The 21363-nt window shown below is 41.0% G+C and overlaps 1 protein-coding gene across 3 annotated transcripts in view; it reads left to right on the top strand.

Moving 5' to 3' along the window:
- TTC39B (tetratricopeptide repeat domain 39B) overlaps positions 1–21363 on the top strand; it is a 167221-nt gene that overhangs the window by 82694 nt on the left and 63164 nt on the right. For all 3 annotated transcript variants that reach the window (XM_055428198.2, XM_055428200.2, XM_088837895.1), the window contains 2 exons: positions 5608–5703; positions 20846–20956. In XM_055428198.2, coding sequence (XP_055284173.1) covers positions 5608–5703; positions 20846–20956 — 207 coding nt within the window. The remainder of the gene's footprint in view (positions 1–5607; positions 5704–20845; positions 20957–21363) is intronic.

A 21363-nucleotide genomic window follows, 5' to 3' on the forward strand; every position in this document is an offset into this window, starting at 1 on the left:
CACTGGAGGCATGAAGGCAGGTGGACCCCAAAGGAGAGGCCCCAACCTGGCTTGGCTTCCTCTTTTTATCCGTTTTGTCTCCTCCCCACAAGCCTGCCCTATGCAAATTAGGGCTAGCCAGGCAAGCCTGCCCTATGCACATTAGGGCTAGCCAGGAAGAGGGCGTTCGTTTCACCTGAGGTTCTCAGAACACTCAGGTTCTCGGATTTTTTTTTTTTGTTCCCTTTTCACAGGCTTTTCCCTTTGTCTTTTAGCCACTGCCATTTTGGGCTCCTTTTTCTAACTACCTAACACTTTAATACACCCTAAGATGGACAGTAACAAGTGTTGTTCAGTTCAGTTCAGTTCAGTCGCTCAGTCGTGTCCGACTCTCCGCGACCCCATGAATCACAGCACGCCAGGCCTCCCTGTCCATCACCAACTCCCGGAGTACACCCAAACTCACGTCCACAGAGTCGGTGATGCCATCCAGCCATCTCATTCTCCGTCGTCCCCTTCTCCTCCCGCCCCCAACCTTTCCCAGCATCAGAGTCTTTTCCAGTGAGTCAACTCGTCGCATGAGGTGGCCAAAGTATTGCAGTTTCAGTTTTAGCATCAGTCCTTCCAATGAACACCCAGGATCAATCTCCCTTAGAATGGACTGGTTGGATCTCCTTGCAGTACAAGGGACTCTCAAGAGTCTTCTCCAGCACCACAGTTCAAAAGCATCAATTCTTCGGCGATCAGTTTTCTTCACAGTCCAACTCTCACATTCATATGGAGAAATTGAAAGTTTTATGTGTTACTGGTAAGAATGTAAAATGACACAGTCATTTTAGAAAATGGTCTGACAGCTCTCAAAAATATGAAATGTAGAATTATCATATGATACAGCAATTCCACTCCTAGGTGTGTGTGTGTGTGTATATATATATATATATATATATATATACACATATACCCAAAAGAAGTGAAATACATGTGCACACAAGAACTCATACATGAATGTTAATAGCAGCATTATTTATAATAGCCCAAAAGTAGAAATACACCCATATACCTATCAACTAATGAAATGACAAATGAAGTGTGTTATATCTATAACAATGGATTATTATTTGGCAATAAAAAAGAATGACATATTGATACATAACAACAACACAAATGAATCTTGAAAACCTTATGCTCTGTGAAAAAAAATAATCGTGAAAGACCATATTACTTAATATCATTAATATAAAATGTCCAGAAAAGGCTAATTTATACATGTAGAAAGTAAATTAGTGGTTTCTTAGGACTAGAGGTAGAGGGAAATGGGGAGTGATTACTAATGGATATAGAGTATCTTTTGGGTGACAAAATGTAAATTAGATAATGAAGAAAGTGATATATTATCTATGAATATTAAAAACTATTGTATACTTCAAATGAGTGAATTGAGTGCTGTGTGAATAATGTCTCAATAAAGCTGTTTAAAAACTTAAAGCTGTAAAATCAGGGCAAGATAAGGACATATTTTCTAGCATAATAATAGTATAAATGAAATATGATATGATATTTTCCCTTAACCTCTATAAACCAAATAGCAAGATTTTTCTTTAGCTAAAAATACATTTTTTCTAACATCTGAGCATGACATCTAGGTTTTGCTCAAAAGTGGAACAGGCAAGTCTTCTGTTCAGTAAAATTTTTAATAACTGTGCTTACTTTGGTGGTACACATTCTAAAACTAAAGCAACATAAGGAACATCTAGCATGGCATCTTTGCAAGGGTGCATGTACCTTAGTGCAGCGTCTTATGTATATTTCCTTTCTTTATTGAAGAAAATAAGAGAAGACTTGGATAAATGTGTATAGGTATGAAAATATAATATTGTAAAGATAGCAGTTCTCGGTAAAATCTCTGAAAATGTAATGATGTCCCACTCAAAACTCAGCAGACTTCTCTTGTAACTTTACAATAACTGATTCTAAAATTTATAAATAAGAATGAAATTGCAATAGCAACCCAAGACCCGCCACTCCCTCCAGTACCCTCTCAAAGAGCATTTAATGTAGTAGAGGAGTTACCCATCGGCATATATAAGAAAGCCATGAAAATGAAAATTGTGTGACTGGTGCAAACAGAGGCAAATATGTGAATGAATCAAAAGAGTGCCTGAAACTGCTTTATGCATGTATGAAAACTTGCCCTGGGTTTGTGATTGCAGTGTCATTCAGTCGGTCAGAGTGTGATGAGTATAGCGTGAACACATGTCAAAGATTTACTTATCAATGACAAAATCAGCAAGATGGTTAAAATTTTTCCAAGAGCATTTGGGGGAACTGAAGAAAGAATGTTTGAATAAGATTCGTTATATACAAATATACAAAACTGATTAATTTCCTACAAGGCAAAAAACCCATAACCTTATCGAAGTATTTGCATATGTGTCAGACCAAAAATATATACAAATTAACATATTATTTTACAAAATATAGACCCTAATGTATAGAAAATAACAAATCAAACAAAGGTATATCCCCTACAAAATGAAATATTCCTTGGGTGGGCCTATCTGTGCTCTAAGATGGTAGGCATACAATTGAGCCTACCTCAATGCCTGATTGAGCAGGCATACAATCTTTCTTTTGTATTATTTAGAATCTAATGAATAGCTGAAGGACAAGTTATTCATTACTGTTGGGATCATTGCCTATCCATAGGGGAAATACTTAAATTTAGATCACTCTGTACACCAAGTGGATTAGAGATATACCAGCATGATAAACCATTTTCTCCATGTATTTGAAGCATTTGTCATGAAAAAGGAAAAATAAGTTCTTGATAAAATACTAGATAGTTTTAAATGAGTGAATTAGATCTAAATATGATTATTTAAAAAAATATGTAGCATGATGTACTTATTGTGCTATTAATATAAATTTTAAAAAGGTGTAGAATGTCTGGGACTTCATATACATATATATATAAGCATAAAAAACTAAACTCTTGTACCTCAGAAAAATAAAAAAACCCTAGTATTGTTTTTAATAATTACTAAGTTCTGATAAATTCAAGTGTTTTTGTGCTTGATAAAGATGCTATAATTATAGCTTTGAAATGTGCAACTTTTACCTGGCACAGCAGACTTGATTTTAACAGGATTTAATTAATTCAGTGTTTTACATGTATATTTATAGTATGTCTAGTCGTTGGGGTAAAGATACGGGCTTTTAAAAATTATCTTGGAAAAAATGGCAAAAGAATAAGAAAAACTCACACATTATCTTATAGCATATACTTAAATTATCAATGGGTCAACACATTAAATATTTAGAAAGCAAGCAGCATGGAAAATTATGTTATATAATCTTTGTGGAGGGAAAGTTTTTCTAAGTATGCTTTGAAAATCAGAAATATTAAAGGCAAATGACTAGTTTTGATTAAATAAAAATTTCAATACTGGGGAGAATGTTAAAATTAAAGATAAGGCAGATGACAAACAGGGGGGCATTTTAAAGAACATGTTTTTCTAGCCCTTATAAATGAACCTGTAAGGGAACAGATAGGCAAGAATGGTCCAGAAGCTTAGCCAGCCCTTTGAATCTGTCTTTTCTCCTTCCTTGCTTGTAAACAGAGATGCCAGTCACTGCCCTGGAGTCTGGTTTATCTGAGTGCTTAGCACTTCCTCGATTCTCCTAGTAAAAAGTTCTTGTGATGGAAAATAACCTTCCTTTAAGATACATTTCCTCTTATCCTTGACATTTTATTGTCTCTCAGCACCCATAGCTAGCCACCCTAGTAAAAAAAACCTTGATTTCCTCTAATTTGATGTATAAAATGTAGGGAACTTGATATGTTCAAGAAAAGATGAATGCTGGATATAAAATATTACCGGGTATTATGAAGTCAGAGTAGAATATAATCAAACTCTACTTAGTCTACAATAAGGGCATTGACATTTTAGAATTAAAAACACAGAAAGAAAAAGCTTTCCTAAAGGAATGGTCAGTGACTTTTCCCTCTTTGCTCTGTAGTGTGTGTAGATTTAAGGTGACTCGTCAGTGGGAGGTTGGAGATTCTGTTATACACAGGGCAGGACTTATTCTTAAGCTCCGTGGAAGTTTCCTTCTCTCCAGTGGACTTGCCTCCATGTGTGTCTGTGAGGGTAGATGCAAGTCAAAGGGTGGCCTAAGATTCTGCAAAACAGATTGGTCTCCACATCTTCTGTGTTACCTCAACATTCTGGGGGGTATGGATAATGGGAAACAGGCAGTTTTTTAAATGTAAGATATTTTACAAAATGCACGCCTTCTGCCTCCTGTATTTATCCTTAAGAAATAATCAGGAAAGTGAGTAAAGAGGCTTATTTTCGTATTGTTTGTAATTGTGAAATATTGGGAGCAACTGCTGCTGCTGCTGCTAAGTCGCTTCAGTCGTGTCCGACTCTGTGCAACCCCATGGTCGGCAGCCCACCAGGCTCCCCCGTCCCTGGGATTCTCCAGGCAAGAACACTGGAGTGGGTTGCCATTCCTTCTCCAATGCATGAAAGTGAAAATTGAGAGTGAAGTCGCTCAGTCGTGTCCAACTCTTCGCTACCCCATGGACTGCAGCCCACCAGGCTCCTCCGTCCATGGGATTCTCCAGCAAGAGTACTGGAGTGGGTGCCGTTGCCTTCTCCATGCCTCAAAATGAGGGATGGGTAACAAATTACGTTACCTCTGTTCAGTAGACTGCTGTGTGGACAGTAACCATGGAAGAGCAACTCTGTGTTGAGAAGAAAGGATTCAGGATAAATTAAGCATGTACTGAAGGAAACCAAATATGTTATCCCGAAATGCGTATGCCTCTTTGACATAAACATCATTTTGAGTTGAAGTCAATTAAGTAGCTGTAAAAACTGAAAAAATTCCCTCTTTCTGCCCAAAAGTAGGATCTAAATTCTCTTTTTACTGGAGACAGACTCTTACAGCTCAGAGAGTCTGCAGACAAACTTTGTTAAATTAACCCTTATCTTCCTCGTTACATCTTTACCATTTACTCCTAGCCCTTTACCATTTGTCCTGCCAGTTCTTCACAAATATATTGTTTCTTTCTCTGCAAGGTATAAAAAATTTCTGCTTTGGTCACTTTTTGGGTCTTCTTCAGTCTCTTCTGGAGATTCAAATGTATGTGTATAACTTCACATTTTTATGCTTTTGTCTTCTTGATCTTTGTCAGTTTGATTTTCAGACCCAGCCAGGGACTCTAAGAGAGTTGATGGAAACTCTTTCCTCCCCTACAATAATATTCCATTTCAATTAAGAAAAGTAGAGATATATACATAGATATACATGGGAAAAGATTTGGAAGGATATAGACAAACTGCAATGTTACATTTGGGTGGAGAGTTTTGGGAGGGGGTGATTTCATGAATTTCTTTTTTGTTGGACTGGAATGAAAAGAAAAATAAGTTTATTTTATTGGGGCTGTATTTCAGGAATATTCACTTTGTAACTGAGTAGATTTTGCTATTTGATTTACAAAATTGGTAAGAAATGGAGGTGAGATATTATAAATAACTGAAGGGATTGTGTTGTGTTCTTGAATGTAGATTTTTCCTGTAAGACAAAGAAATGAAACCCTCACTGCTTTTTTCTCGACAGGCCTTCTCGTGTAGATATGGCAACAAGCAGCCAGCACTTCTCATCATTTGATTCAAAACAGGCACTGGGACAGCACCGGACGTCTAATGTGAAAAGGTCAGGAAGGGGGTGTGGGTGTTCCTGGGGGACTGGGGAGAGCACTCCAACCTTTTGGTAAATTGTGATGTTGATGTTACAATAGGAATGGTGCTGCAAAGAGTTGGACACAAGAAGCGACTTAGCGTGCACACGCAAGGTGGGGAGAGGTCTGGGCAGGTGTAGTGCTAATTTTACAAATTAGGGAAGGCTTCTCTGAGCTGCTCAGGCAGGGGTCCCCAGCGGCGGGGTCACGGACTGGTACCAGTTCATGCCCTGTTAGGAGCCAGGCCACATAGCAGGAGGTGAGCAGTGGGTGAGTGAGCGAAGCTTCATCTGTATTTACAGCCGCGCTCCGGAGCTTGCATTACTGCCTGAGCTCCACTTCCTGTCAGGTCAGCAGCAGCATTAGATTCTCATAGGAGCACGGACCCTACGTGAACCTTGTGAGAATCATTCCAACACCTCCCCCAGTCATCCGTGGAAAAATTGTTTTTCCCGAAACCTGTCCCTAGTGCCAAAAAGGAAGAGGACAGCTATGCTAAGGTATTTAGTGAGTAGATGGCCCAGTTACGTAAAAGCTGAAACAAAACCAGGTTTACCTCTTGGGTCACAACTCCCTTTTGGGCCGTTTTTATCTTTAAAATGTTTAACTATTAATTTTATTGTAAAATAATATAACCATATTGCCAGGCATCAGGGAAGGTGAAGGGGAAGATGGAGGAAAGAATTATGAGCACTTTAATACAGACTTAGAATTTTGGTGTATTTCATTGCTACATCCAGTAGGCATGTGCTGCTGGATATCAGTTCAGTTCAGTCGCTCAGTCGTGTCCGACTCTTTGAGACCCCATGAATCACAGCACGCCAGGCTTCCCTGTCCATCACCAACTCCCGGAGTTCACTCAAACTTATGTCCATCGAGTCAGTGATGCCATCCAGCCATCTCATTCTCTGTTGTCCCCTTCTCCTCCCGCCCCCAACCTTTCCCCAGCATCAGAGTCTTTTCCAGTGAGTCCAACTGTTTGCATGAGGTGGCCAAAGTATTGGAGTTTCAGCTTTAGCATCAGTCCTTCCAGTGAACACCCAGGATTGATCTCCTTTAGAATGGACTGGTTGGATCTCCTTGCAGTCCAAGGGACTCTCAAGAGTCTTCTCCAACACCACAGGTCAAAAGCATCAATTCTTCGGCGATCAGCTTTCTTCACAGTCCAACTCTCAGATCCATGCATGACCACTGGAAAAACCATAGCCTTGACTAGACGGACCTTTGTTGGCAAAGTAATGTCTCTGCTTTTCAATATGCTATCTAGGTTGGTCATAACTTTTCTTCCAAGGAGTAAGCGTCTTTTAATTTCATGGCTGCAGTCAGCATCTGCAGTGATTTTGGAGCCCAGAAAAATAAAGTCTGGCACTATTTCCACTGTTTCTCCATCTATTTCCCATGAAGTGATGGGACCAGACGCCATGATCTTAGTTTTCTGAATGCTGAGCTTCAAGCCAACTTTTTCACTGTCCTCTTTCATGTTTTTCATTGAATATTGTGATTATTTTTCTTATTATATTCTTCTTGTAACTTTGACTCAAAAGGGCATTTTAAGAAATTATCAGAGAAAATTCAGGAAATATAGAAAAACACAAAGAAGAAATAAAATATGTATTACCATCACCATAACTTTTTTTGTGTGTATTCTTTCTTTTTCTCTTCATATATAGAGATATTATTAATAATTTTTTCTAAATTGGGATCATATTAATTTTACTCTTTGGTTACCTTTTTGAAGTATATCATGACATTTTTCCTTTCCACTGAATATGCTTTGTAATATCATATTTGATTGTTAAGTACTATTCCTTCCTGTCCATTTTAGAATTATTTTAGTCAGCTGTTTTTGAATATGTAAGTTGCTCCTTTATTGGTTATTAAGACAACTCTTTTAAGGCTTTAGTACTATGAAAAAATGCTTTCCATCTGTCCATACATGCTTATTAAACTTTAAATTATACAGCACATCATCAGCATTTTAGATTTTCCATTTGAAATTTCAGCTATTTTTGAGTGTGTTCACAATACTTGTGGACTTGGCAGTTTTTCTTAGGACTCAACCCCCACAATATAAGGAAGGGGTGCAGTATTCTAAGGATTGAGCAATGGAGCTGGAGTTGAAAATAACTTCTTAGAATCTGAAGGCATTTATTTTCCACATTCCTTTTTTATTTCATTTGTCTCTGTTCATGGAAATCTGAGCTATCTTCAGAAATATGTATTCCTCTCTCATAATTGTTCTCCAGCTGATCCAATAGTTTCCTAGGTAACCACTGCTTCAACGTTTATAGTGCTGAATTTGAAAGCTGAGATAAAATAAATTAAAAATAATTACTGAAAGCAATGACGAATAAAGGGTGTATGCAGCAGTCAGAGATAAAGGAGATCTGGGTTGGATCAGTAGACTGGGAATTTTCAACATTCGTGTAACTGTTGAAGGCATGAACTGTACATGCTCTTTCCAAGAGAGAGTGAAACAGGAGAGTGGAGAAAGGAGCCCTGTGAATGCAGACAACGAGAGAACAGCTAAGGGAATGATAGCATGCTGAGCTGTGGAGGTTTGAGGGACAGGAAGATTCCATGAGACGGTGGCTGCAGTGGGCAGTGGGTGGGGAGGGGTGAGTTCTGGAATAAGGTCAACAGAGCCAGGTGCTGCAAAGAGGTCTGTAGGATACAGACTGGAAAGCATCTTTCGTGTTTGCAGTTGGGTCATCGGAGACCTTTAGCTTCGACGGTTTCAAGGAAGTTGCTGCAGGAGCAAGGCTGTTGTGGCTGAAGATGAATGGGAGGAGGGGAGCGGGGAAAGTGAGAATCAACTCCTTTTTGGAGCTCTTGTCCATGAAGAGAACGAGTGGAAGAGGTTCAGGAGAAAAACAAAATCAAGACAGAGTTATCTTTTTTGCTGATGTTTAAGTAGAAATGAGTGAAGTTTGTTCATGTTTCTGAGTTGGAAAGGGGGCAGAGAGGAAGAAGTTAAAGATCTGTAAAGGAAAAAAGAGAAGGAAATGTAAGAAATAGTGTAAAGGTGTATTCAAGTATTGCATTCATAGGTTTCATTGAAAAATTAAGATTTTTCTTTAAAAAAATTAATGATAATAAAAGCTATATATGACAAACCCACAGCAAACATTATCCTCAATGGTGAAAAACTGAAAGCATTTCCCCTAAAGTCAGGAACAAGACAAGGGTGCCCACTCTCACCACTACTATTCAACATAGTTCTGGAAGTTTTGGCCTCAGCAATCAGAGCAGAAAAAGACATAAAAGGAATCCAAATTGGAAAAGAAGAAGTAAAACTTTCACTGTTCGCTGATGACATGATCCTCTACACAGAAAACCCTAGAGACTCTACCAGAAAACTACTAGAGCTAATCAATGATTACAGTAATGTTGCAGGATATAAAATCAACACACAGAAATCCCTTGCATTCCTATACACTAATAATGAGAAAATAGAAAGAGAAATTAAGGAAACTATTCCATTCACTGTTGCAACGAAAAGAATTAAATACTTAGGAATATATCTACCTAAGGAAACAAAAGACTTCTACATAGAAAACTATAAAACACTACTGAAAGCAATCAAAGAGGACACTAATAGATGGAGAAATATACCATGTTCATGGATTGGAAGAATAAATATTGTAAAAATGAGTATACTACCCAAAGTAATTTATACATTCAATGCAATCCCTATCAAGCTACCAAAGATTTTTTTCACAGAACTTGAACAAATAATCTCACAGTTTATATGGAAATACAAAAAACCTCGAATAGCCAAAGCAATCTTGAGGAAGAAAAATGGAACTGGGGGAATTAACCTGCCAGACTTCAGGCTCTACTACAAAGCCACAATCATCAAGACAGTATGGTACTGGCATAAAGACAGAAATATAGATCAATGGAACAAAATAGAAAGCCCAGAGATAAATCCACGCACCTATGGACACCTCATCTTTGACAAAGGAGGCAAGAATATAAAATGGAGAAAAGACAGTCTCTTTAACAAGTGGTGCTGGGAAAACTGGTCAGCCACCTGTAAAAGAATGAAACTAGAACACTTCCTAACACCATACACAAAAATAATTCAAAATGGATTAGAGAGCTAAATGTAAGACCAGAAACTATAAAACTCCTAGAGGAGAACGTAGGCAAAACACTCTCCGACATAAATCACAGCAGGATCCTCCATGACCCACCTCCCAGAATATTGGAAATAAAAGCAAAAATAAACAAATGGGACCTAATTAAAATCAAAAGCTTCTGCACAGCAAAGGAAACTATAAGTAAGGTGAAAAGACAGCCTTCAGAATGGGAGAAAATAATAGCAAATGAAGCAACTGATAAAGGATTAATCTCCAAAATATACAAGCAGCTCCGGCAGCTCAATTCCAGAAAAATAAATGACCCAATCAAAAAATGGGCCAAAGAACTAAACAGACATTTCTCCAAAGAAGACATAAAGATGGCTAACAAACACATGAAAAAATGCTCAACATCCCTCATAATCAGAGAGATGCAAATCAAAACCACAATGAGATACCATTTCACACCAGTCAGAATGGCTGCTATCCAAAAGTCTACATGCAATAAATGCTGGAGAGGGTGTGGAGAGAAAGGAACCCTCTTACACTGTTGGTGGGAATGCAAACTAGTACAGCCACTATGGAGAACAGTGTGGAGATTCCTCAAAAAACTGGAAATAGAACTGCCATATGATCCAGCAATCGCACTCCTGGGCATACACACCGAGGAAACCAGAATTGAAAGAGACACATGTACTCCAATGTTCATTGCAGCACTGTTTATAATAGCCAGGACATGGAAGCAACCTAGATGTCCATCTGCAGACAAATGGATTAGAAAGCTTTGGTACATATACACAATGGAGTATTATTCAGCCATTAAAAAGAATACATTTGAATCAGTTCTAATGAGGTGGATGAAACTGGAGCCTATTATACAGAGTGAAGTAAGCCAGAAAGAAAAACACCAATACAGTATACTAACACATATATATGGAATTTAGAAAGATGCAAATGATAACCCTGTATACGGGACAGCAAAACAGACACAGATGTATAGAACAGTCTTTGGGACTCTATGGGAGAGGGTGAGGGTGGGATGATTTGGGAGAATGGCATTGAAACATGTATGTTGTCATATGTGAAACGAATCACTAGTTCAGGGTCAATGCATGTTATAGGATGCTCGGGGCTGGCATGCGGGGATGATCCAGAGGGAGGATAAAGGGAGGAGGGAGGTGGGAGGGGGGTTCAGGAGGGGGAACTTATGTACACCCGGGGCGAATTCATGTCAATGTATGGCAAAACCAACCAATATAATATTGTAAAATAATTTGCCTCCAATAAAAAATAAATTAATTACCAAAAAAAAAAGATACTCTAAATCTAGAAAAAAAAAAATTAATGAAAACTCCTACTCTGCCTTTTAATCAACAGATTTTCTAATGCATTTGTAAAAATAAGTACTTGTAAATTTATTGTGAAACAGCCCAGAGGGACATCTGCAAAGCTGAGCAGTGTTCCAAAATTGAGCAAGTATGTGGGTAGTTAGACCGCCCAGAAAATAGTAGTGCCTTACCTCATGTAGTACTTATTCCTCGTGTGACTATCTGTTCTACCAACACCCAGTGTGTTGCTCCTCCATACCAAGCCGTGTGGTAGTCAAGGAGGGACTTTAGTCTCTATTTCACGAGCTAGCAGTCCTGGATGACAGGTGACATACCCAAGGTGCTGCAGCCAGGGAGTGTTGAATTGTTTCCTGGTGCTCTGTCCTCTCATTTCCTGGCCAGAGCATCTTTAATGAGCCCATTTGCCTCCCTGTTTATATTTCCTCTCATTTGTTTAGTCTCACAAAATGCATTGACAACCATGGTTTCTTTTGATTATACTTCAATTTGAAAGAGCCAGGAAGGATTTCTGTAGAAGGATCCTGATGCTCAGAGGAGCACATGGCTAACTGAAATGTCTTGCAACTCTGAAGTTCTTTTGAGTTCGAGTTATTAATCTGTGTCCTTAAGGGCACTGGTAACAAAAGTTTCAGACATTTGTTAAGTTTTGTGGTCATCGCTTCAAATCTGTGGACACACAGAAGCAGTTATGAAGGGACTTTCTGAAAGTTACAGCTTGAGAATGACCATGTTGACTTCTGATCGCCAGCCCAGGGGTTTTCTTTACATCACATCAGGCTTGAGGAGGAGGATGCCATGGTCACGAGCTTACTGGAGATACTTGGCTCTTTTCAAATAGTAGTACTTGTCACTCTAGTCCGATTGGACAGGTGTGGTGGGCTGGGCAGAAGGGTTTGAACTTTATGTGATCAGTGTGAGCAGTCACTTGAAGTATGACTGAACATCTGTTTTAGGAAGAATAGTCTGAGCGTGGCATCCTGGGTGAATTAAAGCAGAATAGTATTGTCTGGGAACTTGCGGGGCCCACCACAGGCCTACTGAGTCAGAAACTCTGGTGGTGGGGCTAAGCAGTATCTTTTAACAAGCTCTCTGATGTGTTGTGTGTATACAAAGTCACTTTAGTCATGTCTGACTCTTTGCAACCCCTGGGCTTACAGCCTGCCCAAGCTCCTCTGTCCATGGGATTCTCCAGGCAAGAATCCTGCAGTGGGTTGCCTTTTCCTCCTCCAAGGCATCTTCCTGACCCAGGGATTGAACTCGCATCTCTTAGGTCTCCTGCATTGGCAGGCAGGTTCTTTACTAGTAGTGCCAGGTGAGTTGAATGCACGCTAAAGTTTGAGAGCCACCTAAACAAAGTAGAATTAGGGGGGATTTTTGGAGACTGTTTCAGAATTCAGACTTCATGTAATGATGCTCTCAGCTAATGTGGTGGCAGTGGAAGTGGACAGAACCACTGACCCCAAGATGTCTTTGAGAAGTTCTAGTCGAAGTTACACTTGCTGTCTTGTTCATTTCTTGTAGAACACATGGTAGGGCTGATATTCTGGAGGGAAGGAGGCTGAGTTTCACATGAACAGGTTAGTAAAGCGCTAAGAAGGGTTGAGTTCATTGTGTTGGGAGGTGCCAAACACCTGCGTTTGTTTCTCCCTCTAAGCTGGGCTTGCAAGTACATCCCCCCAGGGGCCAGTGTGGCCAGCTGAGATGCACAGGTGGTTGTTTGTATGGCACGGGCACCAGTATCTGTTTCCAGCCCATTTCCTGGTAACAAAAGATGAGCTGTACTGCGAGATCTGGTGGGAGTGGAATTAAGAGAACAGGTGAAAGGTATGCTGGAAAACCTACTGGTTGAAGGGAAGGGGTAATGAGAAAGGGAGTGGGGATTTCAGAGCTAATTGCTCTTAGAGTAAAATCCATCTTCTCTGCCCCTGTGGCTTCTGGTTTCTGCCTGATTTCTATCCTCATTTCCTCTGTCTGTCTGCCATGCTCCATGCCCCTGTTTAGAATCTCGCTTTTCCCCCTCAACCTAGATATTCCCATGTCTGCTTTCATTCTGCAGCACTCGGATGTCCCCTCTTTGAGAGCTTTCCATGACCATCCTTTGTAATGTCGCGCCTCATCCCACCTGCTCCCCCAAGCAGTTTCTTTTCCAGATGACTTACTGCAGGCTGAGATAATCTTAGTTACTGGTCTCCTTCAGTCTGCTGTCCCTCCTCAGGAGAATGACAGTGCTCCCACAGTCAGGAATCCTGTGGATCTTGTTCAGTGTTGTATTCTAAAACCTAGATGAGTGCCTGGTGCATAGTTAGAACTTCATAATGTTAGTTGAATGAATTTTAGGTAGAGATGTAATTGGGAGGGAGGGAAGGTCGGGGGAGAAAGTGAGGGAAGAGATAAATCTGTCGACCCTAGGCAGCAAATGACTGCTCACTTGGCAGATAGTGGAGGTGTCACAGGATGAATCCAAGAGACGTTGAGGAAGTAACACTGACACAATTCTATGGTGGACTCATATGGGAGGTGCTAAGCAACTTACTTGTGAAGAATCTTCCTGAGAGGTTTGTTAGTGTTGGTTTCTCAGAGAAACAAGACCAATAGGAGAGATATATCAAGAGAGACAGAGATCAAGGGAGAGGGAAAGAAATTGATTTATTATGGGAATTGGCTTGTGTGGTTATCAAGGCCAAGAAGTCCTGGGATCTGCTCTCCACAAGCTTCAGAACCAGGAAAGCCAGTGGTGCAATTCAGTCCAAGTCCGATGAGCTGGGAACCAGGAGCACAGGAGAGCAGAAGATAGATGTCCTAGCTCAAAGAGGGAAGAGATCGCGAATTCACCCTTCCTCTGCCTTTTTGTTCTGTCTTGGCTTTCAGCAGATCGACTGATGCCCACCTATGTTGGGGAAGCCCATCTGCTTTACTCAGTTCACCAATTCTAAGGCTGATCTCTTTCAGAAACACTTTCACAGACACAGAAGTAGTATGGGACCAGCTATCTAGACATCCCTTCAGTTCAGTTCAGTTCAGTCCAGTCGCTCAGTCGTATCCGACTCTCTGCGACCCCATGAATCACAGCATGCCAGGCCTCCCTGTCCATCACCAACTCCCGGAGTTCACTCAAACTCATGTCCATCGAGTCGGTGATGCCATCCAGCCATCTCATTCTCTGTTGTCCCCGTCTGCTCCTGCCCCCAATCCCTCCCAGCATCAGAGTCTTTTCCAGTGAGTCAACTCTTCGCGTGAGGTGGCCAAAATATTGGAGTTTCAGCTTTAGCATCAGTCCTTCCAATGAACACCCAGGACTGATCTCCTTTAGAATGGACTGGGTGGATCTCCTTGCAGTCCAAGGGACTCTCAAGAGTCTTCCCTTACTCATTCAAATTGATGTATAAAATTAACCATCACAATTTCTGAGCTCCGCAGCTCACTCCTTTCCCAAGAGCTTGTCTCCTGTCTTCTCCATCCTGGAGGAGAGATGCTTTCAGGTCCCAGGCATGAGGAATTTTGTTTCTACCCAGAGAGGCATTTCTATTCCCCTCACCTGCCCACTCAACAATACTTACTGAGTCAACAATACTTACTTACTGAGAGTTACTATGTTCTAGGTACCCTGATGGCTCAGACAATAAAGCGTCTGCCTGAAATGTGGGAGACCTGGGTTCGATCCCTGGGTTGGGAAGATCCCCTGGAGAAGGAAATGGCAACCCACTCCAGCACTGTTGCCTAGAAAATTCCATGGATGGAGGAGCCTGGTGAGCTACAGTCCATTGGGTCGCAAAGAGTTGGACACAACTGAGCGACTTCCCTTCCCTTAAGGTACAAGCAAAGGCCCTTGTGGTGCAGCAGCAATGAAAACAAACTCCTCGCATTTATATCCTAGAGAGAAAAGATAGCCAAAGACAAAAGGAAAGAAAAGTGAAGTTGCTTAGTCGTGTCTGACTCTTTGCTACCCCATGGATGGTAGCCTACCACACTCCTGGGATTTTCCAGGCAAGAGTACTGGAGTGGGTTGCCATTTCCTTCTCCAGGGGATCTTCCCAACCCAGGGATCAAACCCAGGTCTCCTGCATTGTAGGCAGATGCTTTACCATCTGAGCCACCAGGGAAGTCCCAAGCCAAAGACAACAGGTCCACAAATATAGGCACAAGATATTTTGGATGGTAAGAAGTGGTAGAGATTCCAAGGGAACATTTCATGCAAAGATGGGCGCGATAAAGGACAGAAATGGTATGGACCTAACAGAAGCAGAAGATATTAAGAAGAGGTGGCAGGAATACACAGAAGAACTGTACAAAAAAGATCTTCACGACCAAGATAGTCACGATAATGTGATCACCGACCTAGAGCCAGACATCTTGGAATGTGAAGTCAAGTGGGCCTTAGAAAGCATCACTACGAACAAAGCTAGTGGAGGTGATGGAATTCCAGTGGAGCTATTTCAAGTCTTGAAAGATGATGCTGTGAAAGTGCTGCACTCAATATGCCAGCAGATTTGGAAAACTCAGCAGTGGCCACAGGACTGGAAGAGGTCAGTCTTCATTCCAATCCCAAAGAAAGGCAATGCCAAAGAATGTTCAAACTACCGCACAATTGCATCATCTCACATGCTAGTAAAGTCATGCTCAAAATTCTCCAAGCCAGGCTTCAGCAGTATGTAAACCGTGAACTCCCAGATGTTCAAGCAGGTTTTAGAAAAGGCAGAGGCACCAGAGATCAAATTGCCAACATCCGCTGGATCATGGAGAAAGCAAGAGAGTTTCAGAAAAACATCTATTTCTGCTTCATTGACTATGCCAAAGCCTTTGACTGTGTGGATCACAATAAACTGTGGAACATTCTGAAATAGATGGGAATACCAGACCACCTGACCTGCCTCTTGAGAAACCTGTATGCAGGTCAGGAAGCAACAGTCAGAACTGGACATGGAACAACCGACTGGTTCCAAATAAGAAAAGGTGTACGTCAAGGTTGTATATTGTCACCTTGCTTATTTAACTTATATGCAGAGTACATCATGAGGAACGCTGGGCTGGAAGAAGCACAAGCTGGAATCAACATTGCCGGGAGAAATATCAATAACCTCAGATATGCAGATGACACCACCCTTATGGCAGAAAGTGAAGAGGAACTCAAAGGCCTCTTGATGAAAGTGAAAGAGGAGAGTGAAAAGGTTGGCTTGAAGCTCAACATTCAGAAAACAAAGATCATGGCATCTGGTCCCATCACTTCATGGGAAATAGATGGAAAAACAGTGGAAACAGTGTCAGACTTTGTTTTTTTGGGCTCCAAAATCACTGCAGATGCTGATTGCAGCCATGAAATTAAAAGACGCTTGCTCCTTGGAAGGAAAGTTATGACCAACCTTGATAGTATATTAAAAAGCAGAGACATTACTTTGCCAACCAAGGTCCATCTAGTCAAGGCAATGGTTTTTCCCGTGGTCATGTATGGATGTGAGAGTTGGACTGTGAAGAAAGCTGATCGCCGAAGAATCGATGCTTTTGAACTGTGGTGTTGGAGAAGACTCTTGAGAGTCCCTTATACTGCAAGGAGATCCAACCAGTCCATTCTAAAGGAGATCAATCCTGGATGTTCATTGGAGGGACTGATGCTAAAGCTGAAACTGCAATACTTTGGCCACCTCATGCGACGAGTTGACTCACTGGAAAAGAGTCTGATGCTGGGAAAGGTTGGGGGCGGGAGGAGAAGGGGACGACGGAGAATGAGATGGCTGGATGGCATCACCGACTCTGTGGACGTGAGTTTGAGTGTACTCCGGGAGTTGGTGATGGACAGGGAGGCCTGGCGTGCTGTGATTCATGGGGTCGCGGAGAGTCGGACACGACTGAGCGACTGAACTGAACTGAACTGAACTGAAGAAGTGGTATGGAGCAAGCAAAACAGTGAGACAAGATGGGCTGGGATCAGCAAGGCACTCTGATTCCCTGCTTTTTGAGCTGATATCTGAACAACAAGAAGGAACCAGGCATGAGAAGCCCTGGGGGCAGAGAGTGGGTGGTTCCCTGTAGCAATTTCAAAACCCGCTCTGGAATATGAGTGACTGAAGTGGGATTTTATTTTCTTGCTTAAAAAATGAATATGGAGAGGACCGGTTGCTCAGAAATTCAACTTTGGGCACATTGAAATGAAACATTGTACTGCTTGTTTCCTTACTGAGGTAGTTTCTTGTTAAGAAATACTTATTTTGTTACACAAAACATTTTGTCACCCAGTCTAAGCTAACTCTGCTTGCTTTGACACGCCAGTGACTCTGAGAGACAAGTTGTTGAGGCAAAAATGACTTTATTTGGAAAGCTGGCTGACTGAGGAGATGGCCGATTAGTGTCTCAAAGTAACCATCTTTTTGGAGTCTAGATGCCAGGTTCTTTTTATTAAATCTGGGAGAGAAAGAGAGAAGCATATGAAGAACTAAAGTCAAAGGACAGAATGTAGAGGGAGAGACAGTGAAGAAGTAAAGTAAAAAGAATCTTCAGTTTTGCAAAACTGGAAGGGTCAGCCTTTGGAAGGAGTGTGTTAATCCCTTCCTTTCACAGGTGGGCAGAGTCAGATTATCTCTCTGAGCTGAACAAAGGCTCTTTAGTTTACAATCAGGCAGAGGGGCAGGGTCCTCTGAGGCAGGCTACTATGTGTGATTATAATAACAAAAACAATGAAAAAGCAAGTCAAAGAAACAGTTACCAACATGGAGTCCAAATTGGCTTCTCTGCAACACGTTAGAGATGGCTCTTGTTTTAAAGAGCAGACTTTCTATCAATCATAAGTAGTTTACATGATGTTCTAAAAAGGGTAAAATTATGACCCACACAGATGTAAACATGAACAGATGTTAAAAATTCTGCTTAAGTCATTAATCAGGGAGGGAACTGGGCAGATGTTAAAATAGATTCGAAGGCGATATCAAAACAGCACAAATTTATATGGAGTAAATGAATGCTGATAATCACGATGGTGTGATCACTCACCTGGAGCCAGACATCCTGCAGTGTGAAGTCAAGTGGGCCTTAGGAAGCATCACTATGAACAAAGCTAGTTGAGGTAATGGAATTCCAGTTGAGCTATTTCAAATCCTGAAAGATGACGCCGTGAAAGTGCTGCCCTCAATATGCCAGCAAATTTGGAAAACTCAGCAGTGGCCACAGGACTGGAAAAGGTCAGTTTTCATTCCAGTCCCAAAGAAAGGCAATGCCAAAGAATGCTTAAACTACCGCACAATTGCTCTCATCTCACACGCTAGTAAAGTCATGCTCAAAATTCTCCAAGCCAGGCTTCAGCAATATGTGAACCGTGAACTCCCAGATGTTCAAGCAGGTTTTAGAAAAGGCAGAGGCACCAGAGATGAAATTGCCAACATCCACTGGATCATGGAGAAAGCAAGAGAGTTCCAGAAAAACATCTATTTCTGCTTCATTGACTATGCCAAAGCCTTTGACTGTGTGGATCACAAGAAACTGTGGAACATTCTGAAAGAGATGGGAATACCAGACCACCTGACCTGCCTCTTGAGAAACCTGTATGCAGGTCAGGAAGCAACAGTTAGAACTGGACATGGAACAACAGACTGGTTCCAAATAATAAACGGAGTACGTCAAGGTTGTATATTGTCACCGTGCTTATTTAACTTATATACAGAATACATCATGAGAAACGCTGGGCTGGAAGAAGCACATTCTGGAATCAAGATTGCTGGGAGAAATATCAGAAACCTCAGATATGCAGATGACACCACCCTTATGGCAGAAAGTGAAGAAGAACTAAAGAGCCTCTTTTTGAAAGTGAAAGAGGAGAGTGAAAAGGTTGGTTTAAAGCTCAACATTCAGAAAACTAAGATCATGGCATCCAGTCCCATCACTTCATGGAAATAGATGGGGAAACAATGGCTGAGTTTATTTTCTGGGCTTAAAAATCACTGCAGATGGTGACTGCAGCCATGAAATTAAAAGACGCTTGCTCCTTGGAAGGAAACTTATGACCAACCTAGACAACATATAAAAAGCAGAGACATTACTTTGCCAACAAAGTTCTGTCTATTCAAGGCTATGGTTTTTCCAGTAGTCATGTATGGATGTGAGAGTTGGACTATAAAGAAAGCTGAGTTTTGAAGAATTGATGCTTTTGAACTGTGGTGCTGGAGAAGACTCTTGAGAGTCCCTTGGACTGGAAGGAGATTCAACCAGTCCATCTTAAAGGAGATCAGTCCTGTGTTCATTGGAAGGACTGAGGTTGAAGCTGAAACTCCAATTCTATGGCCACCTGATGCGAAGAGCTGATTCATTTGAAAAGACCCTGATGCTGGGAAAGATTGAGGGCAGGAGGAGAAGGGGATGACAGAGGATGTGATGGTTGGATGGCATCACTGACTCGATGGACATGGGTTTGGGTGGACTCTGGGAGTTGGTGATGGATAGGGAGGCCTGGTGTGCTGCAGTTCATGGGGTCACAGAGAGTCAGACACGACTGAGCAATTGAACTGAACTGAAAGGAATGTTGAAATGAATGTGCAAATTCAGGCAAAACTGGCTTCTTCCATAGTGGAGGCAGGAAGTCAATTCAAGGCTGGGACAGAATTTACATGTGTTAAATAACAAGTTCAATAGCGGAAATTTGAAGATCTAATTGTCTTTGTTAAACTGTTTGTGAATTGTGCAGAATCCCAACTAGCAGTTGAAATGAACTCCTTCAGCCTGCTGGAAAGTAAAGGTTTTTCAAGCCAGAGAGGAAACAGGAAAGAAGGAAGTTATTAGCCAAGAATGCATTGTTTTAGGCTAGGTTTCTCCTATGGGGGAGTACGAGGGGCCTTTCAGTGGATTTCCTAGTGCTGCTCAGGATATTCCAGGTTGGCTGGTTATAGGTCACATTCTTGGAGAAGATTGAAACTGATTGGTTACATCCTGGTGAGTCTAGCGTAAGTGACTCCATCTTGGGCCTGTTGTCTCTCTTTAAACACAGATCTGTAGACAACAGTTATTTTCTTTGCTATCAGTTATATATAATTTACAAAGCTGTAAGATAGCTCCTGTGGAAGCAGAAACAAATAACCTGGTGGAGTCTTCTTTAGATTTTGGACAATGCAATTTTCCACCAACCACATTCTTGAGTGCGTGTGTGCATGGTCAGTCATTCCAACTCTGTGAACCCATGGACTGTAGCCCACCAGACTTCTCTGTCCATGGGACTTCACAGGCAAGAATACTGGGGTAGGTTGCCATTTCCTCCTCCAGGGGATCTTCCTGACCCAGGGATCGAACCTGAGTCTCCTGCACTGGCAGGTAGATTCTTTACCACTGTCTGGGAAGCCTGAAGCACATTCTTATCCCTACATAATCAAACTAAGACAAAATAACCTCTGCTTCCCCTCATGAATAGAGATAGTGCCTATGCTTGTGGTTTTTGGAGTGATGGGGGTAATTAATCATTTATTAAGTGCCTGCTGTGAGCATTAATTGTCAATTGGTTCCATTCTTGAAACAGTCCCAATCGGTGGTAGTGTTCCCATTTTACAGATGAGAAAGTCAAGTTTCAAGGGTTAAAGACATAACTAGTAAGAGGCAGAGTTAGAATTCTTGTTTTTTTGTCTCCAAAGTGTACATACCCACACACTCCCTGTGATAACTTGCTACAAGTAAAAACTGTAAAAATTCTGTTTTTTTTTTTTTTTCTTGATCTTTAGGTCACTATCAGCTAAGGTGGATCTTAGGAGTGGCCTCGAAGAATGTGCAATGGCATTGAACTTATTTCTAAGTAACAAATTTACAGATGCCTTAGAATTGCTTCGACCATGGTAATTAATTTTCTTTTGTATAAAATATGTTTCTCATATGTTTTTGATGATCCTGTCTCTGATGTCATACTTTTCAGTTAATTTTTCTGCATTTCCATCTAAATATTTATAAGCTAATTTGGTTGAGACTTTTGATTGGTTTTAATATCCAGTTGACAAACCGATCTTGTCAACTTTAATCATTAGAGCATTTCTGATTCTTTCTCCTGTCTTTTTCTATACTTGTTCAAATAATGTCATCTTATTAGTTTTGTAGAGCTTCATTTGGTTTTCTTCAGTGAAATATTTTTATGGGTATTCCTCTGAACTTAAATATGGTTGAGAAAAGTTTCCTTTGAAATGGATATGGGAAGAACTAAAATATGCTGATCTTGGAGGCTAAAAAGAAATTCAAGATAATGAAAATA

The sequence above is a fragment of the Moschus berezovskii genome, chromosome 7 (genome assembly GCF_049115385.1).
Source record: "Moschus berezovskii isolate FMDL1 chromosome 7, NW_MosBer_1.0, whole genome shotgun sequence".
Taxonomy (NCBI): domain Eukaryota; kingdom Metazoa; phylum Chordata; class Mammalia; order Artiodactyla; family Moschidae; genus Moschus; species Moschus berezovskii.